The sequence below is a fragment of the Ascaphus truei genome, chromosome 23, assembly GCF_040206685.1.
Source record: "Ascaphus truei isolate aAscTru1 chromosome 23, aAscTru1.hap1, whole genome shotgun sequence".
NCBI classification, from domain to species: domain Eukaryota; kingdom Metazoa; phylum Chordata; class Amphibia; order Anura; family Ascaphidae; genus Ascaphus; species Ascaphus truei.
Window position 1 is genome coordinate 6,684,601 of NC_134505.1, and position 22,500 is coordinate 6,707,100.

Genomic DNA, 22,500 nt, shown 5'->3' on the forward strand with positions numbered 1-22,500 from the left:
AGTATAATGAGGAGGTGAGAGGGGGAGAGGAGAGGGGGGAGAGATACAACCAGTATAATGAGGAGGATGAGGAGGTGAGAGGGGAGGGGGAGAGATACAACCAGTATAATGAGGAGGATGAGGAGGTGAGAGGGGGGAGAGGAGAGAGAGGAGAGGGGGGAGAGATATAACCAGTATAATGAGGAGGTGAGGGAGGGGGGAGGGGGAGGGGGGAGAGGGTGGAGAGATACAACCAGTATAATGAGGTGAGAGGGGGGAGGGAGGAGAGGGGGGAGAGATACAACCAGTATAATGATGAGAATGAGGAGGTGAGAGGGGGAGAGGAGAGGGGGAGGGAGGTGAGGGGGGAGAGATACAACCAGTATAATGAGGGGGGAGAGGGGGGAGAGGGGGGAGGAGGAGAGAGAGGACATGGGGCAGAGATACTCCCAGTATAATGAGGAGGATGAGGGGGGGGAGAGGAGAGGGGGGTAGAGAGAATATGGGGTAGAGAGAATATGGGGCAGAGATACACCCAGTATAATAAAGATGACGAGGAGGTTAGATGGGGGAGGGCAGAAGGGAGATGAGGGGGGAGGGTGTGAGAGACTATCGAACAGAGCTACAGCCAGCATAAGGAGTAGGTGAGAGGGGGGGAGGAAGATTCAATGACGAGGAGATGGAAGGGCGGTGAGGAGCATTGGATAAGAAGGGGATAGGGGGAAGAGGTGGGGGTGGGAGAATGTAATGGGTTAATGAGGGAGGAAAGGATTGGGGGACTAATAAGGCGAATGGGGGAGAGGGGCATTGGGTAAGGAGAGGTAAGAAGAGAATGTTTGGGGGTGGGGTTAAGAGGAGAGGAGAGAGCTCACTAGTGTTAAAAATGGGGGAGGAAATGTGGGGTTTGGGGTGACTCTAAGTGCTGATGTCTGTAGGATGAACATGGTATTGTGTTTTGGGGTTCTTGCTGGTTTAGGGGTGACTAGGAGGGACAATGCTGATTTGGGATGAGCTTGATGTTGTGTTTTTGGGGTGACGCCTGTCTCCGGGACGAAAGGGATGCTGTTTTTCGGGTGATCCCTGATAATGGGGCTGCTATTCGGGTGGGAAACGATGATGGGTTTTGGGGAGGGGTAGCCCCCCATCTAAGAGCGGCAGTGATTGCCCCCTCTGTGGGTTTCTCAGACGGGGAGTATGCCACGGACGAGGAGGACGAAGAGATGAGTCCCATGTTCCCGGGCGGAGAACTGGCCATCGAGGTGTTCGAACTGCCGAGGGAGAGGACACCCTGTCCCCCGTGAGATGGACCCCGAAAAACTGGTGCACAAGTTTAAAGAGGTGAGGGGTGCATTGTACACGGAGACTATCCCCCTTAACGTCTCGCTCTCTGGTGACCCAGATCCAGGAGAAAGATGTCCCACCGGATACAGCCGTGTGCCTAGTGGGACCTCTTCACTTGGCATGACCTCTGACATGTGTGTCCTCTCGTGCAGCTGCAGATCAAACACGCGGTGTCCGAGGCCGAGATCCAGCAACTGAAGAGAAAGGTGAGAGAAGGGAGTGGCACCATCGCCCAACATCACTAGCCCACCTCACCCAATGTCACCCATCGCCCAACATCACTGGTCCACCTCACCCAATGTCACCCATCGCCCAACATCACTGGCCCACCTCACCCAATGTCAACCATCGCCCAACATCACTGGTCCACCTCACCCAATGTCACCCATCGCCCAACGTCACTGGAACACCTCACCCAATGTCACCCATCACCCAACATCACTGGCCCGCCTCACCCATGTCACCCATCGCCCAACATCACTGGTCCACCTCACCCATGTCACCCATCGCCCAACATCACTGGCCCACCTCACCCAATGTCAACCATCGCCCAACATCACTGTCCACCTCACCCAATGTCACCCATCGCCCAACATCACTGGAACACCTCACCAATGTCACCCATCACCCAACATCACTTGGCCCGCCTCACCAATGTCACCCATCGCCCAACGTCACTGGCCCACCAAAACCAATGTCACCCAACGCCTGACATCTTCCTGTCCCACTCATCCAACTAAGCCGCCCCCCCCCCCTCTCGTGTCCTCTCCCTGTAGTTGGCCGGCCTGGAGCAGGAGCGGTCTCGGTGGCGGGTGGAGAAGGTGCAGCTGCAACAGAGTGTGCAAGAGAACAGGGAGCGTGTGGAGAAGCTGCAGGGCTATTGGATGGAGGCTCAGAGCCTGTGCCAGGCGGTGGACGAGCACCTGAAGGAGACCCAGGCCCAGCACCAGGGACTGGAACGCAAGTACAGCAAGGCCAAGAGACTCATCAAGGAGTACCAGCAGAAGTAAGAGGTTCCCCCCCACCGGGAGGAGACACCACCCTTATTCATCCACCTCCTCCCTCTTATTCATCCATTTCATCCTAGTGACCTCTCCTCTCTCATTCATTCCTTCCATCCTAGTGACCTCTCCTCTCTCATTCATTCCTTCCATCCTAGTGACCTCTCCTCTCTCATTCCTTCCACCACCTAGTGGCCTCTCCTCTCTTATTCCTTCCACCACCTAGTGACCTCTCCTCTCTCATTCCTTCCATCACCTAGTGACCTCTCCTCTCTCATTCCTTCCATCCATCACCTAGTGACCTCACCTCTCTCATTCCTTCCACCACCTAGTGACCTCTCCTCTCTCATTCCTTCCACCACCTAGTGACCTCTCCTCTCTCATTCCTTCCATCACCTAGTGACCTCTCCTCTCTCATTCCTTCCACCACCTAGTGACCTCTCCTCTCTCATTCCTTCCACCACCTAGTGACCTCTCCTCTCTCATTCCTTCCATCACCTAGTGACCTCTCCTCTCTCATTCCTTCCACCACCTAGTGACCTCTCCTCTCTCATTCCTTCCACCACCTAGTGACCTGCTCCTCTCTCATTCTTCCACCACCTAGTGACCTCTCCTCTCTCATTCCTTCCATCACCTAGTGACCTCTCCTCTCTCATTCCTTCCATCACCTAGTGACCTCTCCTCTCTCATTCATTCCTTCCATCCTAGTGACCTCTCCTCTCTCATTCCTTCCACCACCTAGTGACCTCTCCTCTCTCATTCCTTCCACCACCTAGTGACCTCTCCTCTCTCATTCATTACATCCTAGTGACCTCTCCTCTGTCATTCCTTCCATCCTAGTGACCTCTCCTCTCTCATTCCTTCCATCCTAGTGACCTCTCCTCTCTCATTCATTCCATCCTAGTGACCTCTCCTCTCTCATTCCTTCCATCCTAGTGACCTCTCCTCTCTCATTCCTATCCACCACCCAGTGACCTATCCTCTCTCATTCCTTCCACCTACCTAGTGACCTCTCCCCTCTCATTCCTTCCATCCATCACCTAGTGACCTCTCCTCTCTCATTCCTTCATCCTAGTGACCTCTCCTCTCTCATTCCTTCCATCCACCACCTAGTGACCTCTCCTCTCTCATTCCTTCCATCCTAGTGACCTCTCCTCTCTCATTCCTTCCATCACTAGTGACCTCTCCTCTCTCATTCCTTCCATCACCTAGTGACCTCTCCTCTCTCATTCCTTCCATCACCTAGTGACCTCTCCTCTCTCATTCCTTCCATCACCTAGTGACCTCTCCTCTCTTCCTCTCCTCTCTCATTCCTTCCATCACCTAGTCACCTCTCCTCTCTCATTTATTCCATCCTAGTGACCTCTCCTCTCTCATTCCTTCCACCACCTAGTGACCTCTCCTCTCTCATTCATTCCATCACCTAGTGACCTCTCCTCTCTCATTCCTTCCATCACCTAGTGACCTCTCCTCTCTCATTCCTTCCATCACCTAGTGACCTCTCCTCTCTCATTCCTTCCATCACCTAGTGACCTCTCCTCTCTCATTCCTTCCATCACCTAGTGACCTCTCCTCTCTCATTCCTTCCATCCATCACCTAGTGACCTCTCCTCTCTCATTCCTTCCATCACCTAGTGACCTCCCCTCTCTCATTCCTTCCTTCCATCACCTAGTGACCTCTCCTCTCTCATTCCTTCCTTCCATCACCTAGTGACCTCTCCTCTCTCATTCCTTCCATCCATCACCTAGTGACCCTCTCCTCTCTCATTCCTTCCATCACCTAGTGACCTCTCCTCTCTCATTCCTTCCATCACCAGTGACCTCTCCTTTCTCATTCCTTCCATCACCCAGTGACCTCTCCTCTCTCATTCCTTCCATCACCTAGTGACCTCTCCTCTCTCATTCATTCCATCACCTAGTGACCTCTCCTCTCTCATTCCTTCCATCCATCACCTAGTGACCTCTCCTCTCTCATTCCTTCCATCCATCACCTAGTGACCTCTCCTCTCTCATTCATTCCTTCCATCACCTAGTGACCTCTCCTCTCTCATTCCTTCCATCCATCACCTAGTGACCTCTCCTCTCTCATTCCTTCCATCACCTAGTGACCTTTCCTCTCTAATTCCTTCCATCACCTAGTGACCTCTCCTCTCTCATTCCTTCCATCCATCACCTAGTGACCTCTCCTCTCTCATTCCTTCCATCACCTAGTGACCTCTCCTCTCTCATTCCTTCCATCACCTAGTGACCTCTCCTCTCTCATTCCTTCCATCACCTAGTGACCTCTCCTCTCTCATTCATTCCATCACCCAGTGACCTCTCCTCTCTCATTCCTTCCATCACCTAGTGACCTCTCCTCTCTCATTCCTTCCATCACCCAGTTACCTCTCCTCTCTAATTCCTTCCATCCATCACCTAGTGACCTCTCCTCTCACATTCCTTCCATCCATCACCTAGTGACCTTTCCTCTCTCATTCCTTCCATCACCCAGTGACCTCTCCTCTCTAATTCCTTCCATCCATCACCTAGTGACCTCTCCTCTCTCATTCCTTCCTTCCATCACCTAGTGACCTCTCCTCTTTCATTCCTTCCATCACCTAGTGACCTCTCCTCTCTAATTCCTTCCATCCATCACCTAGTGACCTCTCCTCTCTCATTCCTTCCATCACCCAGTGACCTCTCCTCTCTAATTCCTTCCATCCATCACCTAGTGACCTCTCCTCTCTCATTCCTTCCTTCCATCACCTAGTGACCTCTCCTCTTTCATTCCTTCCATCACCTAGTGACCTCTCCTCTCTAATTCCTTCCATCACCTAGTGACCTCTCCTCTCTCATTCCTTCCATCACCTAGTGACCTCTCCCCTCTCATTCCTTCCATCACCTAGTTACCTCTCCTCTCTCATTCATTCCTTCCATCACCTAGTGACCTCTCCTCTCTCATTCCTTCCATCACCTAGTGACCTCTCCTCTCTCATTCCTTCCATCACCTAGTGACCTCTCCTCTCTCATTCCTTCCATCCACCACCTAGTGACCTCTCCTCTCTCATTCCTTGCTTCCATCACCTAGTGACCTCTCCTCTTTCATTCCTTCCTTCTATCACCTCGTCCATTCCTTCTTCATGAGAGTATTGGAGGGGAGGTCGCTCTTTGGGGGCAGGAGACACAGCGGAGCCTGGAGGGGAGGGCGCTCTTTGGGGGCAGGAGACGCTGCGGAGCCTGGAGGTGAGGTCGCTCTTTGGGGGCAGGAGACGCTGAGGGAGCCTGGAGGGGAGGGCGCTCTTTGGGGGCAGGAGACGCTGCGGAGCCTGAAGGGGAGGGCGCTCTTTGGGGGCAGGAGACACTGAGGAGCCTAGAGGGGAGGGCGCTCTTTGGGGGCAGGAGACACTGAGGAGCCTGGAGGGGAGGTCGCTCTTTGGGGGCAGGAGACACTGAGGAGCCTGGAGGGGAGGTCGCTCTTTGGGGGCAGGAGACACTGAGGAGCCTGGAGGGGAGGGCGCTCTTTGGGGGCAGGAGACCCTGCGGAGCCTGGAGGGGAGGGCGCTCTTTGGGGACAGGAGACATTGCGGAGCCTGGAGGGGAGGGCGCTCTTTGTGGGCTGGAGACACTGAGAAGCCTGGAGGGGAGGTCGCTCTCATTCATTCCATCACCTAGTGACCTCTCCTCTCTCATTCCTTCCATCACCTAGTGACCTCTCCTCTCTCATTCCTTCCACCACCTAGTGACCTCTCCTCTCTCATTCCTTCCATCACCTAGTGACCTCTCCTCTCTCATTCCTTCCATCACCTAGTGACCTCTCCTCTCTCATTCCTTCCATCCATCACCTAGTGACCTCTCCTCTCTCATTCCTTCCACCACCCAGTGACCTCTCCTCTCTCATTCCTTCCACCACCTAGTGACCTCTCCCCTCTCATTCCTTCCATCCATCACCTAGTGACCTCTCCTCTCTCATTCCTTCCATCCTAGTGACCTCTCCTCTCTCATTCCTTCCATCCACCACCTAGTGACCTCTCCTCTCTCATTCCTTCCATCCTAGTGACCTCTCCTCTCTCATTCCTTCCATCACCTAGTGACCTCTCCTCTCTCATTCCTTCCACCACCTAGTGACCTCTCCTCTCTCATTCCTTCCATCACCTAGTGACCTCTCCTCTCTCATTCCTTCCATCCATCACCTAGTGACCTCTCCTCTCTCATTCCTTCCATCCATCACCTAGTGACCTCTCCTCTCTCATTCCTTCCATCACCTAGTGACCTCTCCTCTCTCATTTATTCCATCCTAGTGACCTCTCCTCTCTCATTCCTTCCACCACCTAGTGACCTCTCCTCTCTCATTCATTCCATCACCTAGTGACCTCTCCTCTCTCATTCCTTCCATCACCTAGTGACCTCTCCTCTCTCATTCCTTCCATCACCTAGTGACCTCTCCTCTCTCATTCCTTCCATCCATCACCTAGTGACCTCTCCTCTCTCATTCCTTCCATCACCTAGTGACCTCTCCTCTCTCATTCCTTCCTTCCATCACCTAGTGACCTCTCTTCTCTCATTCCTTCCTTCCATCACCTAGTGACCTCTCCTCTCTCATTCCTTCCTTCCATCACCTAGTGACCTCTCCTCTCTCATTCCTTCCATCCATCACCTAGTTACCTCTCATCTCTCATTCCTTCCATCACCTAGTGACCTCTCCTCTCTCATTCCTTCCATCACCTAGTGACCTCTCCTCTCTCATTCCTTCCATCACCTAGTGACCTCTCCTCTCTCATTCCTTCCATAACCCAGTGACCTCTCCTCTCTCATTCCTTCCATCACCTAGTGACCTCTCCTCTTTCATTCCTTCCATCACCTAGTGACCTCTCCTCTCTCATTCCTTCCATCACCTAGTGACCTCTCCTCTCTCATTCATTCCATCACCCAGTGACCTCTCCTCTCTCATTCCTTCCATCACCTAGTGACCTCTCCTCTCTCATTCCTTCCATCACCCAGTGACCTCTCCTCTCTAATTCCTTCCATCCATCACCTAGTGACCTCTCCTCTCACATTCCTTCCATCCATCACCTAGTGACCTTTCCTCTCTCATTCCTTCCATCACCCAGTGACCTCTCCTCTCTAATTCCTTCCATCCATCACCTAGTGACCTCTCCTCTCTCATTCCTTCCTTCCATCACCTAGTGACCTCTCCTCTTTCATTCCTTCCATCACCTAGTGACCTCTCCTCTCTAATTCCTTCCATCCATCACCTAGTGACCTCTCCTCTCTCATTCCTTCCATCACCCAGTGACCTCTCCTCTCTAATTCCTTCCATCCATCACCTAGTGACCTCTCCTCTCTCATTCCTTCCTTCCATCACCTAGTGACCTCTCCTCTTTCATTCCTTCCATCACCTAGTGACCTCTCCTCTCTAATTCCTTCCATCACCTAGTGACCTCTCCTCTCTCATTCCTTCCATCACCTAGTGACCTCTCCCCTCTCATTCCTTCCATCACCTAGTGACCTCTCCTCTCTCATTCATTCCTTCCATCACCTAGTGACCTCTCCTCTCTCATTCCTTCCATCACCTAGTGACCTCTCCTCTCTCATTCCTTCCATCACCTAGTGACCTCTCCTCTCTCATTCCTTCCATCCACCACATAGTGACCTCTCCTCTCTCATTCCTTGCTTTCATCACCCAGTGACCTCTCCTCTTTCATTCCTTCCTTCTATCACCTCGTCCATTCCTTCTTCATGAGAGTATTGGAGGGGAGGTCGCTCTTTGGGGGCAGGAGACACAGCGGAGCCTGGAGGGGGAGGGCGCTCTTTGGGGGCAGGAGACGCTGCGGAGCCTGGAGGGGAGGTCGCTCTTTGGGGGCAGGAGACGCTGAGGAGCCTGGAGGGGAGGGCGCTCTTTGGGGGCAGGAGACGCTGCGGAGCTTGAAGGGGAGGGCGCTCTTTGGGGGCAGGAGACACTGAGGAGCCTGGAAAGAGGGCGCTCTTTGGGGGCAGGAGACACTGAGGAGCCTGGAGGGGAGGGTCGCTCTTTGGGGGCAGGAGACACTGAGGAGCCTGGAGGGGAGGTCGCTCTTTGGGGGCAGGAGACACTGAGGAGCCTGGAGGGGAGGGGCGCTCTTTGGGGGCAGGAGACACTGCGGAGCCTGAAGGGGAGGGCGCTCTTTGGGGACAGGAGACACTGAGGAGCCTGGAGGGGAGGGCGCTCTTTGGGGGCAGGAGACACTGAGGAGCCTGGAGGGGAGGGCGCTCTTTGGGGGCAGGAGACGCTGCGGAGCCTGGAGGGGGAGGGCGCTCTTTGGGGGCAGGAGACGCTGCGGAGCCTGGAGGGGAGGGCGCTCTTTGGGGGAAGAAGACGCTGAGGAGCCTGGAGGGGAGGTCGCTCTTTGGGGGCAGGAGACGCTGCGGAGCCTGGAAGGGAGGTCGCTCTTTGGGGGCAGGAGACACTGAGGAGCCTGGAGGGGAGGGCGCTCTTTGGGGGCAGGAGACACTGAGGAGCCTGTAGGGGAGGTCGCTCTTTGGGGGCAGGAGACACTGAGGAGCCTGGAGGGGAGGGCGCTCTTTGGGGGCAGGAGACGCTGCGGAGCCTGGAGGGGAGGGCGCTCTTTGGGGGCTGGAGACACTGAGAAGCCTGGAGGGGGAGGTCGCTCTTTGGGGGCAGGAGACGCTGCGGAGCCTGGAGGGGAGGGCGCTCTTTGGGGGCAGGAGACACTGCGGAGCCTGGAGGGGAGGGTCGCTCTTTGGGGGCAGGAGACGCTGCGGAGTCTGGAGGGGAGGTCGCTCTTTGGGGGCAGGAGACACTGCGGAGCCTGGAGGGGAGGTCGCTCTTTGGGGGCAGGAGACGCTGCGGAGCCTGGACGGGAGGTCGCTCTTTGGGGGCAGGAGACGCTGCGGAGCCTGGAGGGGGAGGGCGCTCTTTGGGGGCAGGAGACGCTGAGGAGCCTGGAGGGGAGAGCGCTCTTTGGGGGCAGGAGACACTGAGGAGCCTGGAGGGGAGGTCGCTCTTTGGGGGCAGGAGACGCTGCGGAGCCTGGAGGGGAGGGCGCTTTTTGGGGGCAGGAGACACAGCGAAGCCTGGAGGGGAGGGCGCTCTTTGGAGGCAGGAGACACAGCGGAGCCTGGAGGGGAGGGCGCTCTTTGGGGGCTGGAGACACTGAGAAGCCTGGAGGGGAGGGCGCTCTTTGGAGGCAGGAGACGCTGCGGAGCCTGGAGGGGAGGGCGCTCTTTGGGGGCAGGAGACGCTGCGGAGCCTGGAGGGGAGGTCGCTCTTTGGGGGCAGGAGACACTGAGGAGCCTGGAGGGGAGGTCGCTCTTTGGGGGCAGGAGACACTGAGGAGCCTGGAGGGGAGGTCGCTCTTTGGGGGCAGGAGACGCTGCGGAGCCTGGACGGGAGGTCGCTCTTTGGGGGCAGGAGACACTGAGGAGCCTGGAGGGGAGGGCGCTCTTTGGGGGCAGGAGACGCTGCGGAGCCTGGAGGGGAGGGCGCTCTTTGGGGGCAGGAGACGCTGAGGAGCCTGGAGGGGAGCTCGCTCTTTGGGGGCAGGAGACGCTGCGGAGCCTGGAGGGGAGAGCGCTCTTTGGGGGCAGGAGACACAGCGAAGCCTGGAGGGGAGGGCGCTCTTTGGAGGCAGGAGACACAGCGGAGCCTGGAGGGGGAGGGCGCTCTTTGGGGGCAGGAGACGCTGAGGAGCCTGGAGGGGAGGGCGCTCTTTGGGGGCAGAAGACGCTGAGGAGCCTGGAGGGAGAGGGCGCTCTTTGGGGCAGGAGACACTGAGGAGCCTGGAGGGGAGGGCGCTCTTTGGGGGCAGGAGACACTGAGGAGCCTTGAGGGGAGGGCGCTCTTTGGGGGCAGGAGACGCTGAGGAGCCTGGAGGGGAGGGCGCTCTTTGGGGGCAGGAGACGCTGCGGAGCCTGGAGGGGAGGTCGCTCTTTGGGGGCAGGAGACGCTGAGGAGCCTGGAGGGGAGGGCGCTCTTTGGGGGCAGGAGACACTGAGGAGCCTGGAGGGGAGGGCGCTCTTTGGGGGCAGGAGACGCTGAGGAGCCTGGAGGGGAGGGCGCTCTTTGGGGGCAGGAGACGCTGAGGAGCCTGGAGGGGAGGGCGCTCTTTGGGGGCAGGAGACGCTGCGGAGCCTGGAGGGGAGGGCGCTCTTTGGGGGCAGGAGACACTGAGGAGCCTGGAGGGGAGGGGCGCTGTTCGGGGGCAGGAGACGCTGCGGAGCCTGGAGGGGAGGGGCGCTCTTTGGAGGCAAGAGACACTGCGGAGCCTGGAGGGGAGGGCGCTCTTTGGGGGCAGGAGACACTGAGGAGCCTGGAGGGGAGGGCGCTCTTTGGGGGCAGGAGACACTGAGGAGCCTGGAGGGGAGGGCGCTCTTTGGAGGCTGGAGACACAGCGGAGCCTGGAGGGGAGGGCGCTCTTTGGGGGCAGGAGACACTGCGGAGCCTGGAGGGGAGGTCGCTCTTTGGGGGCAGGAGACGCTGCGGAGCCTGGAGGGGAGGGGGTTCTTTGGGGGCAGGAGACACTGAGGAGCCTGGAGGGGAGGGCGCTCTTTGGGGGCAGGAGACGCTGCGGAGCCTGGAGGGGAGGGCGCTCTTTGGGGGCAGGAGACACTGAGGAGCCTGGAGGGGAGGGCGCTCTTTGGGGGCAGGAGACGCTGCGGAGCCTGGAGGGGAGGGCGCTCTTTGTGGGCTGGAGACACTGAGAAGCCTGGAGGGGAGGTCGCTCTTTGGGGGCAGGAGACGCTGCGGAGCCTGGAGGGGAGGGCGCTCTTTGGGGGCAGGAGACACTGCGGAGCCTGGAGGGGAGGTCGCTCTTTGGGGGCAGGAGACGCTGCGGAGTCTGGAGTGGAGGTCGCTCTTTGGGGGCAGGAGACACTGCGGAGCCTGGAGGGGAGGTCGCTCTTTGGGGGCAGGAGACGCTGCGGAGCCTGGACGGGAGGTCGCTCTTTGGGGGCAGGAGACGCTGCGGAGCCTGGAGGGGAGGGCGCTCTTTGGGGGCAGGAGACGCTGAGGAGCCTGGAGGGGAGAGCGCTCTTTGGGGGCAGGAGACACTGAGGAGCCTGGAGGGGAGGTCGCTCTTTGGGGGCAGGAGACGCTGCGGAGCCTGGAGGGGAGGGCGCTTTTTGGGGGCAGGAGACACAGCGAAGCCTGGAGGGGAGGGCGCTCTTTGGAGGCAGGAGACACAGCGGAGCCTGGAGGGGAGGGCGCTCTTTGGGGGCTGGAGACACTGAGAAGCCTGGAGGGGAGGGCGCTCTTTGGGGGCAGGAGACGCTGCGGAGCCTGGAGGGGAGGTCGCTCTTTGGGGGCAGGAGACACTGAGGAGCCTGGAGGGGAGGTCGCTCTTTGGGGGCAGGAGACACTGAGGAGCCTGGAGGGGAGGTCGCTCTTTGGGGGCAGGAGACGCTGCGGAGCCTGGACTGGAGGTCGCTCTTTGGGGGCAGGAGACACTGAGGAGCCTGGAGGGGAGGGCGCTCTTTGGGGGCAGGAGACGCTGCGGAGCCTGGAGGGGAGGGCGCTCTTTGGGGGCAGGAGACGCTGAGGAGCCTGGAGGGGAGCTCGCTCTTTGGGGGCAGGAGACGCTGCGGAGCCTGGAGGGGAGAGCGCTCTTTTGGGGCAGGAGACACAGCGAAGCCTGGAGGGGAGGGCGCTCTTTGGAGGCAGGAGACACAGCGGAGCCTGGAGGGGAGGGCGCTCTTTGGGGGCAGGAGACGCTGAGGAGCCTGGAGGGGAGGGCGCTCTTTGGGGGCAGGAGACGCTGAGGAGCCTGGAGGGGAGGGCGCTCTTTGGGGGCAGGAGACACTGAGGAGCCTGGAGGGGAGGGCGCTCTTTGGGGGCAGGAGACACTGAGGAGCCTTGAGGGGAGGGCGCTCTTTGGGGGCAGGAGACACTGAGGAGCCTGGAGGGGAGGGCGCTCTTTGGGGGCAGGAGACGCTGCGGAGCCTGGAGGGGAGGTCGCTCTTTGGGGGCAGGAGACGCTGAGGAGCCTGGAGGGGAGGGTGCTCTTTGGGGGCAGGAGACACTGAGGAGCCTGGAGGGGAGGGCGCTCTTTGGGGGCAGGAGACGCTGAGGAGCCTGGAGGGGAGGGCGCTCTTTGGGGGCAGGAGACGCTGAGGAGCCTGGAGGGGAGGGCGCTCTTTGGGGGCAGGAGACGCTGCGGAGCCTGGAGGGGAGGGCGCTCTTTGGGGGCAGGAGACACTGAGGAGCCTGGAGGGGAGGGCGCTGTTCGGGGGCAGGAGACGCTGCGGAGCCTGGAGGGGGAGGGGCGCTCTTTGGAGGCAAGAGACACTGCGGAGCCTGGAGGGGAGGGCGCTCTTTGGGGGCAGGAGACACTGAGGAGCCTGGAGGGAGAGGGCGCTCTTTGGGGGCAGGAGACACTGAGGAGCCTGGAGGGGAGGGCGCTCTTTGGAGGCTGGAGACACAGCGGAGCCTGGAGGGGAGGGCGCTCTTTGGGGGGCAGGAGACACTGCGGAGCCTGGAGGGGAGGTCGCTCTTTGGGGGCAGGAGACGCTGCGGAGCCTGGAGGGGAGGGCGTTCTTTGGGGGCAGGAGACACTGAGGAGCCTGGAGGGGAGGGCGCTCTTTGGGGGCAGGAGACGCTGCGGAGCCTGGAGGGGAGGGCGCTCTTTGGGGGCAGGAGACACTGAGGAGCCTGGAGGGGAGGGCGCTCTTTGGTGGGCAGGAGACACAGCGGAGCCTGGAGGGGAGGTCGCTCTTTGGGGGCAGGAGACACTGAGGAGCCTGGAGGGGAGGGCGCTCTTTGGGGGCAGCAGACACTGAGGAGCCTGGAGGGGAGGTCACTCTTTGGGGGCAGGAGACGCTGCGGAGCCTGGAGGGGAGGGCGCTCTTTGGGGGCAGGAGACGCTGCGCAGCCTGGAGGGGAGGGCGCTGTTCGGGCGCAGGAGACGCTGCGGAGCCTGGAGGGGAGGGCGCTGTTCGGGCGCCGGAGACCCTGCAGAGGGCGTCTGACTATAACATCTTGTCTCTTCTCCGCAGGGAGATAGACTTCCTGAAGAAGGAAGAATCGCAGAAGCAGGAGGTACAGGAGGTGGAAGCCACGCACCGCCGCCGAGGTCCTGAGACTACAGGGGAAGGTGAGAGGCTCCCACCCTCTCCTCTCCTTCCATCATCCCGCCTCCTCTCCTTCCGTCGTCCCTCCCCCTCTCCTTCCATCAACCCCTTTCCTCTCCTTCCGTCGTCCCTCCCCCTCTCCTTCCATCAACCCTCTCCTCTCCTTCACCATCCCTCCTCCTCTCCTTCCGTCATCCCTCCCCTCTCCTTCCATCATCCCTCCTCCTCTCCTTCCATCATCCCTCCCCCTCCTCCTTCCGTCGTCCCTCCCCCTCTCCTTCCATCAACCCTCTCCTCTCCTTCCATCATCCCTCCTCCTCTCCTTCCATCACCCCTCCCCCTCTCCTTCCATCAACCCTTCCCCTCTCCTTCCATCACCCCTCCCCCTCTCCTTCCATCACCCCTCCTCCTCTCCTTCCATCACCCCTCCCCTCTCCTTCCATCAACCCTCCCCCTCTTCTTCCATCACCCCTCCCCCTCTCCTTCCATCACCCCTCCTCCTCTCCTTCCATCACCCCTCCCCCTCTCCTTCCATCACCCCTCCCCCTCTCCTTCCATCACCCCTCCCCCTCCTTCCATCAACCCTCCCCCTCTCCTTCCATCACCCCTCTCCTTCCATCACCCCTCCCCCTCTCCTTCCGTCGTCCCTCCCCCTCTCCTTCCGTCACCCCTCCCCCTCTCCTTCCGTCACCCCTCCCCCTCTCCTTCCGTCACCCCTCCCCCTCTCCTTCCGTCACCCCTCCCCCTCTCCTTCCGTCACCCCTCCCCCTCTCCTTCCGTGACCCCTCCCCCTCTCCTTCCGTCACCCCTCCCCCTCTCCTTCCGTCACCCCTCCCCCCTCTCCTTCCCTCACCCCTCCCCCTCTCCTTCCGTCACCCCTCCCCCTCTCCTTCCGTCACCCCCTCCCCCTCTCCTTCCGTCACCCCTCCCCCTCTCCTTCCGTCACCCCTCCCCCACTCCTTCCGTCACCCCTCCCCCTCTCCTTCCGTCACCCCTCCCCCTCTCCTTCCGTCACCCCTCCCCCTCTCCTTCCGTCACCCCTCCCCCTCTCCTTCCGTCACCCCTCCCCCTCTCCTTCCGTCACCCCTCCCCTCTCCTTTCGTCACCCCCCCCTCTCCTTTCGTCACCCCTCCCCCTCTCCTTCCGTCACCCCTCCCCCTCTCCTTCCATCCACCCTCCCCCTCTCCTTCCATCACCCCTCCCCTCTCCTTCCATCATCCCTCCTCTCCTTCCATCACCCCCTCCCCCTCTCCTTCCATCAACCCTCCCCCTCTCCTTCCATCACCCCTCCCCCTCTCCTTCCATCACCCCCTCCTCCTCTCCTTCCATCACTCCTCCCCCTCTCCTTTCGTCACCCCTCTCCTCTCCTTCCGTCACCCCTCCCCCTCTCCTTTCGTCACCCCCTCCCCCTCTCCTTCCGTCACCCCTCCCCCTCTCCTTCCGTCACCCCTCCCCCTCTCCTTCTGTCACCCCTCCCCCTCTCCTTCCGTCACCCCTCCCCTCTCCTTCCGTCACCCCTCCCCTCTCCTTCCGTCACCCCTCCCCCTCTCCTTCCGTCACCCCTCCCCCTCTCCTTCCATCACCCCTCCCCCTCTCCTTCCATCACTCCTCCCCCTCTCCTTCCACCACCCCTCCCCCTCTCCTTCCATCACCCCTCCCCCTCTCCTTCCATCACCCCTCCCCCTCTCCTTCCATCACCCCTCCCCCTCTCCTTCCATCACCCTTCCCCCTCTCCTTCCATCACCCCTCCCCTCTCCTTCCGTCACCCCTCCCCCTCTCCTTCCATCACCCCGCTCTCCTTCCATCACCCCTCCCCCTCTCCTTCCATCACCTCTCCCCCTCTCCTTCCATCACCCCTCCCCCTCTCCTTCCATCACCCCTCCCCCTCTCCTTCCATCACCCCTCTCCTTATGCCACCCCTCCCCCTCTCCTTCCGTCACCCCTCCCGCTCTCCTTCCGTCACCTCTCCCCCTCTCCTTCCGTCACCCCTCCCACTCTCCTTTCGTCACCCCTCTCCTCTCCTTCCATCCCCCCTCCCGCTCTCCTTTCGTCACCCCTCTCCTCTCCTTCCATCCCCCCTCCCCCTCTTCTTCCGTCACCCCTCCCCCCTCTCCTTCCGTCACCCCTCCCCTCTCCTTCCGTCACCCCTCCCCCTCTCCATCCACCACCCCCCTCTCCTTCCGTCACCCCTCTCCTTCCATCACCCCTCCCCCTCTCCTTCCATCACCCCACCTCCCTCTCCTTCCATCACCCCTCCCCCTCTCCTTCCATCCCCCCTCCCCCTCTCCTTCCATCACCCCTCCCCCTCTCCCTCCATCACCCCTCCCCCTCTCCTTCCATCACCCCTCTCCCCTCACTGCCCCCTTCATTACCTCACTCTCTCCCCCTGAATTCCCTCCCTCTCCCTCTCTCCGCCCCTTCATTCCCTCCCTCTCCCTCCCCTTCATTCTTCATTCTCTCCCTCACTCTCCCCTTCATTCCCTCTCTTCCCTCCCTCACTCTGCCCCCATCCCACCCTCTCCCCCCCCCATATCTCTCCCTCCCTCTCCCCCCCCCTCTTCCCTCCCTCACTCTCCCCCTCTCCTTTCTCTTTCAGGTCTCCGATTTGGAGAAGAAACTCCTCACCCTCCAGTCTCCCGGCCCCCCCTAGACACCAGGTCACGGGGAGAAGAGAGGGGGTGGGGGGACGCTGCCTCTCACCACCCCCAGGATCTCCCTTCCCGTGTCTCACCTATTACCCCCTTAATGAGGGGGGAGGGGCTGGGAGGGGGGGGGTGTTACATTTTACTGGACCTTCGCGATTGGGGGTCCCAGCGAACTCAATACTGGACCAAGATGGGATCCCAGTGGCCTCAGGGGTCGGTGTCTCCTAGTGGCCCCTGGGGGTGGTGTCAAGTGACTTTGCAATGACTGTGGCCCCTGGTGTCTCCCAGTGGTCCTGTGCAGTGACTGTGGCCCCCTGGTGGCCCCTTGTGTCTCTTGGTGGTCCGGCGACCCCATGGTGGCCTGTGCAGTGATTGTGGCCCTGTGGCCCCTTGGGTCACTAGGTGGCCCCCGTGTCCTGGACTCTGCGTGTCTCTGTGCCGTGTCTGTGCTGGTAATCTGTGTATGTTATTTGCTCTCTGGACCACAGGGAAGGGGGAGAGAGACCACGCTGCGTGTGTGCCACGCCAGCCCTCCCGCCAACCCCCCCCACGCTGCGTGTGTGCCACGCCAGCCCTCCCGCCAACCCCCCACCACGCTGCGTGTGTGCCACGCCAACCCTCCCTCCAACCCCCCTGCCACGCTGTGTATTCCACTCCGAACCTACCCCCAACCCCCCTGCCACGCTGTGTCCCACTCCGACCCTCCCACCAACCCCCCACCACGCTGCGTGTGTGCCACGCCTACCCTCCCGCCAACCCCCCTGCCACGCTGTGTATTCCACTCCGAACCTACCCCCAACCCCCCTGCCACGCTGTGTCCCACTCCGACCCTCCCACCAACCCCCCACCACGCTGCGTGTGTGCCACGCCTACCCTCCCGCCAACCCCCCTGCCACGCTGTGTATTCCACTCCGAACCTCCCGCCAACCCCCCTGCCACGCTGTGTCCCACTCCGACCCTCCCACCAATCCCCATCCACGCTGCGTCTGTCCCATTCCGATCCTCCCAACAGCCACGTGCCACACTGCATGTCTAACTCCGAGCCTCCCCCCAACCACCACGCTGCGTGTCCCACGCCAACCCTCCCGCCAACCCCTCTGCCACGCTGTGTCCCACTCCGACCCTCCCACCAACCCCCCACCACACTGCGTGTACCACTCCAACCCCCCACCACGCTGCGTGTGTCCCACGCCAACCCTCCCGCCAACCCCCCTGCCACGCTGTGTATTCCACTCCGAACCTCCCCCCAACCCCCCACCACGCTGCGTGTGTGCCACGCCAACCCTCCCGCCAACCCCCCTGCCACGCTGTGTATTCCACTCCGAACCTACCCCCAACCCCCCTGCCACGCTGTGTCCCACTCCGACCCACCCACCAACCCCCAGCCACACTGCGTGTACCACTCCAACCCCCCACCACGCTGCGTGTCCCACGCCAACCCTCCCGCCAACCCCTCTGCCACGCTGTGTCCCACTCCGACCCACCCACCAACCCCCAGCCACACTGCGTGTACCACTCCAACCCCCCACCACGCTGCGTGTCCCACGCCAACCCTCCCGCCAACCCTCCCGCCAACCCCTCTGCCACGCTGTGTCCCACTCCGACCCTCCCACCAACCCCCGACCACGCTGCGTGTCCCACTCCGACCCTCCCACCACACTCCGCCGTCTCCTCGCACAGTGTGTGTGTGTGTGTGTGTGTGTGTGTGTGTGTGTGTGTGTGTGTGTGTGTGTGTGTGTGTGTGTGTGTGTCTGTGTCTGTGTCTGTGTCTGTGTCTGTGTGTGTCTGTGTCTGTGTCTGTGTCTGTGTCTGTGTCTGTGTCTGTGTCTGTGTCTGTGTCTGTGTCTGTGTCTGTGTGTGTGTGTCTGTGTGTGTGTGTGTGTGTGTGTGTGTGTGTGTGTGTGTGTGTGTGTATAGTATGAGATTAGTTGTGGGTGTGTGTATAATATGAGATTAGCTGTGAGTGGGTGTGTGTGTGTGTGTGTGTGTGTGTATAGTATGAGATTAGTTGTGGGTGTGTGTATAATATGAGATTAGCTGTGAGTGGGTGTGTGTGTGTGTGTGTGTAGTATGAGATTAGTTGTGGGTGTGTGTATAGTAGGAGATTAGTTGTGTGTGTGTGTGTGTGTGTGTGTGTGTGTGTGTGTGTGTGTGTGTGTGTGTGTGTGTGTGTGTGTGTGTGTGTGTGTGTGTGTGTGTGTGTGTGTGTGTATAGTATGAGATTAGTTGTGGGTGTGTGTATAATATGAGATTAGCTGTGAGTGGGTGTGTGTGGGTGTGTATAGTATGAGATTAGTTGTGGGTGTGTGTATAATATGAGATTAGCTGTGAGTGGGTGTGTGTGTGTGTGTGTATAGTATGAGATTAGTTGTGGGTGTGTGTATAATATGAGGTTAGCTGTGTGTGTGTGTGTGTGTGTGTGTGTGTGTGTGTGTGTGTGTGTATAGTATGAGATTAGTTGTGGGTGTGTGTATAATATGAGATTAGCTGTGAGTGTGTGTGTGTGTGTGTGTGTGTGTGTGTGTGTATAGTATGAGATTAGTTGTGGGTGTGTGTATAATATGAGATTAGCTGTGTGTGTGTGTGTGTGTGTGTGTGTGTGTGTGTGTGTGTGTGTGTGTGTGTGTGTGTGTGTGTGTGTGTGTGTGTGTGTGTGTGTGTGTGTGTGTGTGTGTGTGTGTGTGTGTGTATAGTATGAGATTAGTTGTGGGTGGGTGTATAATATGAGATTAGCTGTGTCTGTGTGTGTGTATAGTAGGAGATTAGTTGTGGGTGTGTGTATAATATGAGATTAGCTGTGTGTGTGTGTGTGTGTGTGTGTGTGTGTGTGTGTGTGTGTGTGTGTGTGTGTGTGTGTGTGTGTGTGTGTGTGTGTGTGTGTGTGTGTGTGTGGGTGTGTGGGTGTGTGGGTGTGTGTGTGTGTATAGTATGAGATTAGCTGTGTGTGTGTATAGTATGAGATTAGCTGTGAGTGTGTGTGTGTGTGGGTGTGTGTGTGTGTATAGTATGAGATTAGCTGTGTGTGTGTATAATATGAGATTAGCTATATATGTGTGTATAAATATACATATACAATACACACACACACACAGATATATATAACTGTGCGAGGTGTATACCCCTTCCTATTACAATATATATATATATATCCCTACAGAATAAGAGGACGGACCCCCGGACGCTCAGCCCCCCCAGAGACGGGGGAATGTTCTCCAGGGAGAAAGTGGGGAAACCAGACTTTAACAGCTTGAAATCGGGGATTTTCTTTATTAAAAAAGGGTGGGGGGTGAGATATATGTGTGGGGGACGTGAGAGGGGTGTAAGGGGCGATTAGGGGGGCCCCAGATGATACTGTGCCAAATTAGTATCCTGTCTATTTATTGGTCTGTTACTGAAAATCCTGAATGAAACGGGAAATATTGAAGAGATGTATAAATGTGGGGATTTAAAATGGCCCCCGTGCGGTAAGGGCGCGACCCAACGGTTTGGGGGGGACTGAACGAGGGGAGCAGGATAACGTTATTCTGAGGATTGGGGTCACGGGGGGGGGGGGGGGGAAGAAAGTGAATTCTGGCATTAAATCGTCGCACAATATTCAAAATGTTCCCGCCCCGTGTGACAGCTTCTGTGTGCGGGTATATGGGGTAATAGGGAGCGGGTATATAGGGTAATAGGGAGCGGGTATATGGGGTAATAAGGAGCAGGTATATGGGGTAATAGGGAGCGGGTATATGGGGTAATAGGAGGAGTTATAGGGAGCAGTTATATGGGGTAATAGGAGGAGTTATAGGGAGGGGTTATATGGGGTAATAGGAGGAGTTATAGGGAGGGGTTATATGGAGTAATAGGGGGAGTTACAGGGAGGGGTTATATGGGGTAATAGGAGGAGTTATAGGGAGCGGTTATATGGGGTAATAGGAGGAGTTATAGGGAGCGGTTATGTGGGATAATAGGAGGAGTTATAGGGAGAGGTTATATGGGGTAATAGGAGGAGTTATAGGAAGGGGTTATATGGGGTAATAGGAGGAGTTATAGGGAGGGGTTATATGGGGTAATAGGAGAAGTTATAGGGAGCGGTTATATGGGGTAATAGGAGGAGTTATAGGGAGGGGTATATGGAATAATAGGGGGAGTTATAGGGAGCGGTTATATGGGGTAATAGGGGGAGTTATAGGGAGCGGTTATATGGGGTAATAGGAGGAGTTATAGGGAGCGGGTATATGGGGTAATAGGAGGAGTTATAGGGAGCGGGTATATGGGGTAATAGGAGTTATAGGGAGCGGGTATATGGGGTAATAGGAGGAGTTATAGGAAGGGGTTATATGGGGTAATAGGAGGTGTTATAGGGAGCGGTTATATGGGGTAATAGGAGGAGTTATAGGGAGCGGGTATATGGGGTAATAGGAGGAGTTATAGGGAGCGGTTATATGGGGTAATAGGAGGAGTTATAGGGAGGGGTTATATGGGGTAATAGGAGGAGTTATATGGGGTAATAGGAGGAGTTATAGGAAGCGGTTATATGGGGTAATAGGAGTTATAGGGAGGGCGTATATGGGGTAATAGAAAGACCCTATAATGTGTTGTCTGTATATACTGCTGTTCCTTCCTCCTCCTATACACTGTAATACTGATCTCAGCCCCAAGGTGGAGCCCAAACCCCACATGTTCCAGTGAGTTCATTACTGGATCAGACACATTATAGGGAGAGTCACACATTATAGGGCAGAGTCACACATTATAGGGAGAGTCACACATTATAGGGCAGCGTCACACATTATAGGGAGAGTCACACATTATAGGGCAGCAGGGTCACACGTTATAGGGAGAGTCACACATTATAGGGCAGTGTCACACGTTATAGGGCAGCGTCACACATTATAGGGCAGCAGGGTCACACGTTATAGGGAGAGTCACACATTATAGGGCAGTGTCACACGTTATAGGGCAGCAGGGTCACACGTTATAGGGCAGCGTCACATGTTATAGGGCAGTGTCACACGTTATAGGGCAGCAGGGTCACACGTTATAGGGCAGCGTCACATGTTATAGGGCAGTGTCACACGTTATAGGGCAGCGTCACACGTTATAGGGCAGTGTCACACGTTATAGGGCAGCAGGGTCACACGTTATAGGGCAGCAGGGTCACACGTTATAAGGCAGCGTCACACATTATAGGGCAGCGTCACATGTTATAGGGCAGCGTCACACGTTATAGGGCAGAGTCACACATTATAAGGCAGCGTCACACGTTATAGGGCAGCGTCACACGTTATAGGGCAGCGTCACACGTTATAGGGCAGTGTCACACGTTATAGGGCAGCAGGGTCACACGTTATAGGGCAGCAGGGTCACACGTTATAAGGCAGCGTCACACATTATAGGGCAGCGTCACATGTTATAGGGCAGCGTCACACGTTATAGGGCAGAGTCACACATTATAAGGCAGCGTCACACGTTATAGGGCAGCGTCACACGTTATAGGGCAGCGTCACATGTTATAGGGCAGTGTCACACTTATAGGGCAGTGTCACACATTATAGGGCAGCGTCACACATTATAGGGCAGTGTCACACATTATACGGCAGTGTCACACGTTATAGGGCAGCGTCACACATTATAGGGCAGCGTCACACGTTATAGGGCAGAGTCACACATTATAGGGCAGCAGAGTCACACATTATAGGGCAGTGTCACACATTATAGGGCAGTGTCACACGTTATAGGGCAGCGTCACACATTATAGGGCAGTGTCACACGTTATAGGGCAGCGTCACACATTATAGGGCAGCGTCACACGTTATAGGGCAGCGTCACACGTTATAGGGCAGAGTCACACGTTATAGGGCAGCGTCACACGTTATAGGGCAGCGTCACATGTTATAGGGCAGTGTCACACTTATAGGGCAGTGTCACACATTATAGGGCAGAGTCACACATTATAGGGCAGTGTCACACGTTATAGGGCAGCGTCACACGTTATAGGGCAGCGTCACACGTTATAGGGCAGTGTCACACGTTATAGGGCAGCGTCACACGTTATAGGGCAGCGTCACACGTTATAGGGCAGCGTCACACGTTATAGGGCAGTGTCACACATTATAGGGCAGTGTCACACACTATAGGGCTGTGTAACACGTTATAGGGCAGTGTCACACGTTATAGGGCAGCGTCACACGTTATAGGGCAGCGTCTCACATTATAGGGCATAGTCACACATTATAGGGCAGTGTCACACTTATAGGGCAGTCACACATTATAGGGCAGCGTCACACGTTATAGGGCAGCGTCACACGTTATAGGGCAGCGTCACACATTATAGGGCAGCGTCACACGTTATAGGGCAGCGTCACACGTTATAGGGCAGCGTCACACGTTATAGGGCAGCGTCACACGTTATAGGGCAGCGTCACACGTTATAGGGCAGCGTCACACGTTATAGGGCAGCGTCACACGTTATAGGGCAGCGTCACACGTTATAGGGCAGTGTCACACGT

General features: G+C 57.8%; 2 protein-coding genes across 2 annotated transcripts in view; both read left to right on the plus strand.

Moving 5' to 3' along the window:
• The window catches only part of LOC142473226 (neurabin-2-like), a 49,936-nt gene extending 30,376 nt beyond the window's left edge, over positions 1 to 19,560 (plus strand). Inside the window, 6 exon segments of the mRNA XM_075580426.1 lie at positions 980 to 1,267; positions 1,269 to 1,317; positions 1,473 to 1,526; positions 2,097 to 2,326; positions 13,287 to 13,384; positions 15,958 to 19,560. Coding sequence (XP_075436541.1) covers positions 980 to 1,267; positions 1,269 to 1,317; positions 1,473 to 1,526; positions 2,097 to 2,326; positions 13,287 to 13,384; positions 15,958 to 16,271 — 1,033 coding nt within the window. The 3' untranslated portion in view covers positions 16,272 to 19,560.
• Positions 16,360 to 22,500, plus strand: part of LOC142473178 (uncharacterized) — a 22,565-nt gene continuing 16,424 nt past the window's right edge. The window contains exon 1 of the mRNA XM_075580362.1: positions 16,360 to 16,467. Within this exon, the coding sequence (XP_075436477.1) occupies positions 16,360 to 16,467 (108 nt within the window). The remainder of the gene's footprint in view (positions 16,468 to 22,500) is intronic.